This window comes from Austrofundulus limnaeus, unplaced genomic scaffold (assembly GCF_001266775.1).
Source record: "Austrofundulus limnaeus strain Quisiro unplaced genomic scaffold, Austrofundulus_limnaeus-1.0 Scaffold47, whole genome shotgun sequence".
Classification (NCBI taxonomy): Eukaryota; Metazoa; Chordata; class Actinopteri; order Cyprinodontiformes; family Rivulidae; genus Austrofundulus; species Austrofundulus limnaeus.
In genome coordinates, this window is record NW_013952449.1 from 809,892 (window position 1) to 819,592 (window position 9,701).

A 9,701-nucleotide genomic window follows, 5' to 3' on the forward strand; every position below is an offset into this window, starting at 1 on the left:
AGGCATTTTTGAAAATGCAATATATTGCATAGACACCAAAAATACTTGGGAAATCTAGATTTAATTACTTTGTGTGGCAATGTGGGAGAAAATTTGATGAGATTTAATGACCATAAATGGGCATGCTGAGTACTTTTTGAGAGCCGCCAGCCAATACAACATATTATTTCCCCCTAATATTAAGTAATTAAAAATTCCTTATGTTGTTGTCATGAATGCCTGTGGGCAAAAAGCGAAACACGGAAAATATTGGTTTTGCTTAGTCTGTATGTGTGCATGTGTTTGTCTCTTTCTGATTCCAAAATATCTCATGAACCACAGAATGAATTCAAATGAAACTTGAAGAAAGTAATTATAGGATTATTGGTCTAATTAACTTTTGGAGTCTGCCAAAACCAGTTATAGCTTCATCTAATTTGTGAAACCAGTTTAACACTGTCGGAATAAAAGCATTTCTTTAATTGTTTTATTTTTGTTTGTGTATTTAGTTCTCTTTTGAAATTGGTCAAAAAACATACACTTTCTGTACCCTATTTTACACATGGTCAATTTTTATATGTGTTAATTAAATATTGTTAAATATTTTATTTCTTTTGGACACTCTTATTTAATCTTAGTTTAACTGCTACAGATGCTACATGCTACACACATGGTGCTTGTCACATTTAGCACTGCTTATAAGAGGGGATAGTTTTTTTATTTAATTTGGATAAAATGGCATAAAGATACAAATTTTACACTTGTAAAGTTTTACCAAATCAGCAGAGCCTAATTTAGTGGAAGCTAATCGGTCTGCTAACGGTTTCCAAAGTTTGCAGAAATGCTAAGCCGCAAAATGAGAAGCTAGTACCGCTATTAGCGGATTAGCAGGGCCATCACTGTCCTAAACACAGTCAGAGTGCTAACAGGTAGCACAAAATCATTGTTTCAAAACTGCCATTAAAGTTTCAGTCAACTTTGTCTGTGAGCAAAATATCTCACAAACCACTGAACAGATTTTAATGAAACTTTCAGGAAACTATCATTTATACCTCTACAACTGATTAACTTTTGGAGCCAAACCCATTAAAGATGACTGCCGCAATGAACTGCGGTGAGAAAACACAAACATTGCTGTAAGTCTGTCATTTTGAAAATGTTAAGCTGAAACTGGTGCGGCTGTAGCTGAGAATCACAACACAGTCATAAAGGTTTGACCGAAACAACTCCAACTCTTTCATATCTTAGGATGATTTTAGTCTAAACCTCTGTCATGAAACGCGGCAGGCGAAATGCGTTTCTTTAAGAAATGCTCGGCCTTCAATTTAATTTAATTAAGACAATGTCTTTAAAAGGTCTGTGTCCTGAGAAGTCGATGTGTACTATTAGCACTGGAATGGCTTTGGTTTGGATCCCAGATGAAGCCATTACTGTTTATTTCATTTGGAGCACATAATTAAAATTAAGTTTTCAATTTAAAGAGTATTTAAAGAGTATTTTACAAAACCTCCCCCTGTGGCATACACAATTTCACTGTACCATCTTGCTTCTCGTCTGCTGTTGTATGAGATAACAGCAGTCTACGGTCATAATTTTAAACAACTGCACAGTGATTGTGAAGGAGCCTAAAGGGACAGGCTGCCCACATCTATAGTTTAGTGAAAGGGAAAACAGGGGGACAAGCATTTCAGTTTAACAAGCAGCCTCTCTGCCCCAGCACAGATTTGGGTATATAAGCACAGGCTTGCTGTCAATGGCACTCTCTTCCCTGCATGTTTTGAAGATCACCACTTTGCCCCCACAGTGACTCAAACCTCCGAAGCGGCAGGATTTGACTGCAGTCGGCTTTTGCTGGATGACTCATTTCTCCTCTGTGGCTAACATTGTTAGATGCTGAGGCTTCACTGACCTAAAGATGTTAGCAGGCACCTTGGCAGAAGGCGGTCTACTTAAGATGGCACCGATGCGAAGGGAGCCGTTTTGTTAAGCAGCCCGAGCTGTCGGCTCTGTGGGAAAGATGAGACGGATGAGAATCTCCTGTAAGGAAAGCCATAGCTCTTCAACATCAGCTAAAATGAGGTGACTGAGAGGCTGAGGTGATCTTAAAGGCCCTCTGCTTCCATCTTATTCATACAGTGGCATCCACATGTTTATGTCTAATTAAAATATCAGTTCCTGTTAGCTAAGCAAGATGAGGAAGGACTGATCTCACAGAGGCACAAAGTTAAAGATAAAATTTTTAACAAAACTCGATTTTTAGTCGTCACATTGTACATTTTTAGAGGTGAGAAAAGGAAATGAGTGCTGGGCAGGAGTTTGGGTAGTGCAAGTGATTTCAGCTCCTGCTGATGCAAATTTTCAGGTATGAAAATATCCTGACTTTTAGCCATTTTCACACATCAGCTCTGACTTCAGGTACAGTATCTCAGTGTGCTACGACCGTTGGCGACAAACATGACAATGTGAGAAAATTGACAACAATTTTGGGGAATTTTTCACTGATTTCTGAGTTTTTGCAACCAAGTGTTCAGCACGCTGTGCAGCCATGTGTGGCGAATTTGTAAAAGCTGCACCATTTTTTGACTTGCAAACTGCGTTTTAGGAATATGTTGTTGCCTGCATCACACTCACCTCTGCCCACTTTGCAAAAACCCTGGCCTGGTTTATGATTCAGTCTACTTGAATACAATTTTGAAATGTTTTATTTATTTTTTGTCTTCAACTACTTTTTTATCATCTGTGTGGTTTCACACCTTGATCTGCTTCTGGTCAGAGTCCTGTGCAACTGTTGAAATGAAGCTATTGAGGCAAATTGGAAACACCTGCAACAGCTCTGTGAACAAAGCTAAATGAGTAATACAATTTAGAGGCTCCTAAAATGCATTTTTGGCGAGAATACATGACTGAAACAAAAAAAAAGAGAAACAACTTTGGGGGTATTTACAAAACTCTGTTCCTGTGTGGACCTAAAATGTCTGCCAGCAGTGGGTCAACTTTAACTCCCTCATTTCACCTCCGTTTTTCACACCTCACCAAAACAAGATGAAGGCCTTGCTACTGGGACTGTGATGTGTGAAAAGGGCTTTTTGTGCCAATCTTCAGCAACTATGTTTTTTTTTTAAGGGAGCTGTGGGAATGGTGGAATTCAGGACACTGATGAAAGTTCTTAAATAAATTTTGAGTTAAACTTTAGCCGGATTCACATTGTTTGAGTGGTTTGTGAGCCCGTGTTTGGTGCATGCACCTGTAGAAATGTGCATATAAATATCCCGTGTAATGGCTGTAAAGCCTAACCTTTTGGGAATGTTGAGAAAATGCATGTTTGAAGGAAAAGCCTTTAATATTTTATACAGGAACACCTTTATATTAGTTGAGCTGAGTGATCATAGCCAGTTTCTCTGGTGCTTATAAAAATTGGTTCAATGTCAAGTAAGCATTACTCAGGAAAAAAAAGGTAAAATTATGCAGATGATAAAGTAAATAATTATATCAGCATCTGAGTAGTTACTGTACAGTATATGTTCAAAATTAAAACCACAAAAGACTACCTGAAGAATTACAATCCTTCCTGAAGTCAATAGAATTAGCATTTAGTTGACAGAGGATGGATCATTACACTGAACTCAAAATTATTGTTTTTTTAATTAATTTATTTATTTGTCAGAAGAGATAAACAAAATAAATCTCTTAACAAGAACTAGTGTTTTTGTATCTGGCAACAAATTATTGTCTTGTTTTATTCAGGGTTTCTACATAATTTTCACATTCAGATTTTGTTCATTTTTTGAGCCATTTTGACTTCAAAACATCATCTATAAACTTACTGTTTGTACAGTTGTGCAGTTTATTCCTCTATGCTTAAATAACATGTTAGAGGTGCGAAATGTTTTTCCTCAATTCAATTAATTTTATTGTTTTCACTGTGTTTACAAGAGAAGATAAACTACACATTACTTTAAGAAACGTATGATTGTTTGTGTTGTTTTTAATTTTTCAGAAAACATTGTTTATTTAAACGCTTTTTGTCCAGGGAATTTGTTTCGATCAAACCCTTACAAATAGTTTTGACATAGAACTGAAACTCTTACATGAGCTTGTGTATAATGGTTCAGCTGTTGACACTACAAATAACAGACAGGGGCTTGCACAGCAAAGAATTATCTTTATTTCAATTTCTAAAAGTTAGTAAATCTAGTTGTTGATAAACAAAGTTTTCATTATAGTGATAATGTTCTTCCTTTTACATAGCATCATAAATAATATCCTGCTCATTTCAACAGTTTTACTTTTTAAAAAATCATTTTGGAAATAAAGTCCAAAAAATGTGTCCTGTTTTACAGACTGTTTTCTCATTTTCTTAATAACCAGACCTGGTTATTATGGTCTGGTTATAACCAGACCTCAAATCAATTTCCTTGCTTTCAAAAGCTGCACAGTAACCCTATTTATTATACTATGAGTAATGGGAACAAATATTTCTAAAAATAAGGGGGAACCCTTTAAGCTGTTTTCTTTTTGCAGATGAACTTCTACAGTTCCCAGCAATAGACATTTTGACACTGTATGCCTATGAAGAAAAGCAGAAGGCCTTGTGTAATGATGGGTAATGATGAAATCTAGGTGAAGAAAATAAAGGTGAATGATGGAATTATACCCTGACTGTAACTGTTCCACTCAGCCACCTGCTGTATATTTCCACCTTGTGTGATTTGACTGTACTCTGATTTTATCTCCCATCAGTCCCTCCAGGAAGCTGCAATGACTGCATACATTAACACAAATGCAACCAATTCCCGCAAACCTTTCTGCAAATTTGCCCTATCACCTCATCTCCCTGTTAAGTTTCACTTCCACAATTCTGAGCCTGCAAGATAAAAACATGCCAGGAGATCACATTTGCTTCACATATTCCCACTAAATTTATGTGCAACTCAATATCCTGACATGAAAAATGGGTACAAAACTGTTTTTCTTCATTGCAGTGAAAGGAATGAAAATTGTTGCGCTTTTCCACAGTAAAACACTAGCTGGGCATGTTTTATTTTAGTCAACCAAACTACGACGTGAGCAGAAGTGAGGAAAGTGTTTATCATTCTAAATTCAAGTCATAGATCAATTGCAGACATTTTTCTTTTGTAAATTTATTTGTTCTGACTATGTTAATGAAAAAAGATGAAGCTTCAAAACATTGCAACTCTGATTGCCACTTTCTGAATAAAGCTGCTGGAAAATCGAATGTTTTAGGTTGCAGCAATTACAAAATAAACCCCAAAAAACTCCTGAAGGGACCGAGTTAGACATTGTGTAACTTGGTTTTGTTGGATAAATCATTAGGAAATCTGCATAACCTGGAGATTTTGGCTTCCACCACATTTTTCACACATTGCGTCCTCCATTTTTTCTTACCACCTTGGCTCCACTGTGTTTTTCAGTCAACACCCCTTCAAGTCAAAGAAAGGAGGGGAAAAAACAAAGTGTTGGGAGGGCAATGGAATAAACAGTGCAGGTAATTACTTTGTTACGGTCTAGTGCTCCAATAGGCAGAACAGCAAAGAACATTGATCTCAACTGAAGGTACAATGAGTTTGATTGATACAATGTAATGTGATTTAACCACTATCAAAAAGTAGTACCAACACACAGAGTACAAAACTAGTCCTTATATGCTCAGCCCACTCAAGCTATATTATGTTACGAAAGAAGGGTCTACCGTAATCCCAAACCCCACCATTTTCCTCTTTCCAAATCCAGCACTCTGTACGTCCACAACCCAGACTGCATTTCCCATGGTCCTGCAAGGGCGTGTGTGTTCCTGTAATCCAATAAAGGAGTGTGTCTTGAATTTCTCCGATGCAAGGGACAAGGTGAAAATTATTCTTATTAAATGACATAATCAGCAGAGCAGCCATCAAGCAGATAAATTGTCATGCGCATCGTGCTAAAATATCCCAATTATCCTTTGTCCCTCAGCTCTCTGTGTTGAAGATGGAACTGCCAGAAAGCCAGTCCGTGCATCCTTACTTTCTCCTGGTCTTAACTGGCAGGTTTGCAGTATGGACACCCCTCACAAGAGAAGGGGGCTTTAACAGCCTTGGTGCTTAGTGTATAGATCTAGATATGTAAATAGGTTCTATACAATAAAATTGTTCCCAATCAAAAAATAAATGGATGAAAAGTATTTGCAAGGTTATTTTTAAACTCTCAAAATGGTTTTTGTTGTGCATACGTAGTCTCTTTTTCTTGATTTCCAGCAATCCCTTTGCTCTTTTCAACAGCTGCTTTTTGCCTTATCTTACATAGCCTCCATTTATGATGTTTAGACATGCCTAAATTGGTTTGCACAGCATCAGCGTTGTGCCCTACAAACCGAGTATTCTGCAGAGTAATGCCAAAGGAAAACAATATGTTTTTCTTTCCTTTACAAAGTGCTCCCCTCTTCTCACCTCCAAGGCGTGTCTGATGCTCTGCTCTGCTTCTAGATAATACTGTCAAGCAGTCATTTGTCAAAAAAATCCCAAAGGCCATAACTGTCGCTAGAGAGAAAAAGTGTTTTACTGTTCCTTGTTTTGCTGCAATATCAGAACAAAAATATTAATAAAAACATCCTCCTCTTTTAGCTTGTGGGAGCGTGTTCTGCCCCCACTCTGTATGTGTATTTTTGTGTCTTTAACTTTTGTACAAAAAGAAAAAAAAACACATTTTTTTTAATCATCTGGTTCAAAGTCTTTGAAATCCTTTGCTATATTCCCTCTAGTATTAACAGGGTGTGGTATATTCCCAGTGTAATTCCATGGGTGTTTGGCAACTCCAGGCTGGCGTTTCAGCTCCAGACATATTTGTGTTTGTTGGGAAGTTGGCCTCAGGTCTCTGCTGCAGCAGCATCGTTAGCTTTTCGCCTCAGCTTTCAGAGTCTGGCCTGCTTGGCTGATTTAGTGGGCTATACTCGGGTGGTGGAATGTGAGTGTGGGTGCGCATGAGGCAGGGTGTTGTTCTGCCCGCTGTTGGGGTAGGTGTTAAAAGAGTGAAGTGAGGTGAGTCCTCCCATGGTGCTGGGGATCATAGTTATGGTGTTTGGTGTCATAAGCGGGATGTCATCTGGGGAGCGTCTCATGGCCAAGGTGTAGTCTGGCGGGCAAGCAGTCCTTAGGACAACATCGTGTGGATGCAGAGAGTCTCCCACTGCCCTGCAGTCCCGGTCCAGATCCGAGTGCTGCTTCATCTGCAGGGACATGATCTCCTCCTCCTGAGTGTGAGCCAGATCGTTGGCAGCACTTCGTTGGGGGCTACAGCGCCTATGGACATCGTGCCTTCTCTTGTCCTTTTTATAGTAAAGAGCAGCAAAAGCCAAAATATTGAGAAAAAGCAGGGAGGCTCCCACAGCTATAGTTACTGACAGCTCTGTGGAGTAGTCACGCTGGTCCACCAAGTGAGGTTGGTTGTGACTGTCCTCAGTCTCAGTGGGAAATGGAGTTGGATTAGGGCGCTTGGTCACCAGAATGTTGGTTTTCGGTGTCCGGTTATTGGCCTCTGGTGGAGGAATCTGTGGACAGAAGAGCAGTGGTCAGTATTTAATTTAGTATATTATTTTACTAATCCAATTAATCATCTAATCGTCATTAATCTACAAATTGAAAAATCTAACAAAGCACAACAAAATGACATACAATTCAGGAAATGCAGCATGAAATGCAGATGAGCTCTAGCTTAAGTAGCTTGTGTCAACAAAATAATTTCTGTGGATGCATCAACTTGGCTGTCATTGGTTTAAATGAGGCCAATTATGGGTCCTAGAAATTTTTATGGTATGTCTGTGGGCTATCCAGGCCATGTTCATTCAATTTAATGCACAAAATACAGTAATTCTCAGATAATAAAATTTCCCATTTTCTAGTTCTGCCTGCTCTGACTTCCGTTCAGAAGAGCTGTTTATGTTAATGAGCTCTGTTGGTGACGCCCTCCAAAAATCTGTTGACATTAACTCTGCCCTCCAAAGCCAGTGTTTACGTTAGCATGGCTAATAATAGCAGAAGCTCCATTGTACAAACATATGAGAGACCCTGAGGCAGAGTCGTGGTCGCAGCTTCTTCTTTTTTTTCTCCCCCTCCTCTGCTCTGCACTCACTCTGCATGCTGTTACCAGAACAGGGAGCAGCAGCGGTTAAAATACCTCAGAAACTCGAACAAATAGGCTTTAACAAGGCTTTAATAAGYTAAACAATAGAGGTACATGAGAAAATGTGTTCATAACGAACGAAAATAAATAATTAAATTGTGTCTGTGTCAGTCTCAAACCCTAGTCTCCCACTCTCCGGTCCAACACTCTACCCATTGCCCTATTGGAGACTTGTTGTGAAATGAGCTGCGCATTGCACAACAACAACCGTAACGGCTTTTTATGCTGAGGAGGTGGAGTTTCACCCGGGGGTTGCTAGGTAAGGGGCTGAACGCAGGTTCCGGTGGGTTGTCGTACGGCTTGTGACATCACAAAATGACCGAAGTATAAAACTTGTCATTAATATACATTAAAAATACATTTACTTACAGTAAATATGCCCCTGGGTGCATTTTTTTGGTCCTAGGACTGTTTTTTTAAGAAGTACATAACCAAAGTTGAGTAAAAAAAACCTTTAAAAAGTGAATTTTGCATAATAGGTCCCCTTTAACAACAAGATAACGATTTGGTACCAACCTTGGTAGTGGTAGGGATGGGCTGTGTGACTTCATTGAGACTATGTAGATGAGGAACCAACTCCAACCATAAGTTGACCTGAGGAGTGGACAGAAATAAGATATGAAAGAAAAACCTCTTAAGAAGAAGTCGCAGTCAACATGTAATGACTTTAGGATACAAAAGCAAACATGTTGGTAATTCTGAAAGCAAAACAAAACTACAGTATGTCAAAACCTATAGGAGTATAAATGTAATGACTTGGTATGGGTTCCGAATTTGACACTTTTTTAAGTACAGACCAAATTCTGTCGGTACTACCGAGAACCTATTCACGTAACATCAAACGGTACCATGTTTCCGTACCTAAATGCATCATTGTGACCGTATTGGCGTAAGGATTCATAACAGTGGTGAGTTTTCCATGCTTGTCCTGAATGCAGCATCGCGCAAGAGCGCAATAACGTCAGCAGCCGCTGGTTCAGTTAACAGAGCTCGGTCTGAAAGCGAGCCTAGCAGCTCGTAGCTCCTGGAGAAAACTCGCCGAACAGACCGCCTTGGAATTATCTGGTGGATTAATTATCTTGTGAACATGACATTCGCTTGCTCAAAGTAAATAAAGTACCGCCAATTTCTTTATTTCATCCACCATTAAACAGAGACCGGCAGAGGAAAACAACAGAGGCGCTTCCTGACAGTCCGAACACGTCTGACCTAAAGAGCACAAGTAGCCAACTTTAAAGAGTTGGGGGTGTTTTGGATGCTCAAAACGTAGCTTGAATACCTTGTATTTATTTTAACTCAATCCTCTTTTGCTTATTTGATTTAAAGTTATTTGCCTTCCATGGACCTCCAAATTATTTTAGTGGTTGTTGTGGAATACTTATTTTCTGTATCACCTTGACACTGACCACTTGTTCCTGTTCCTGAAGATATGAACACTTGTTCATATCTTGTGATATCCTTCCGGACGTCAGCATCAAGTTGACCTATTTCAAATCTTGCTAAGATGACAGAATGCTGTATATGAGGCCTCTCGAGACACAGTGTACAAC

At 39.0% G+C, this 9,701-nt stretch overlaps 1 protein-coding gene across 3 annotated transcripts in view; it reads right to left on the reverse strand.

Moving 5' to 3' along the window:
* Positions 1-4,121: 4,121 nt before the first annotated feature.
* The window catches only part of nlgn1 (neuroligin 1), a gene marked incomplete at its 5' end in the record, with an annotated part of 498,373 nt that continues 492,793 nt past the window's right edge, over positions 4,122-9,701 (reverse strand). For all 3 annotated transcript variants that reach the window (XM_014008039.1, XM_014008038.1, XM_014008037.1), the window contains 2 exon segments: positions 4,122-7,519; positions 8,668-8,745. In XM_014008039.1, the coding sequence (XP_013863493.1) occupies positions 6,917-7,519; positions 8,668-8,745 (681 nt within the window). In that variant the 3' untranslated portion in view covers positions 4,122-6,916.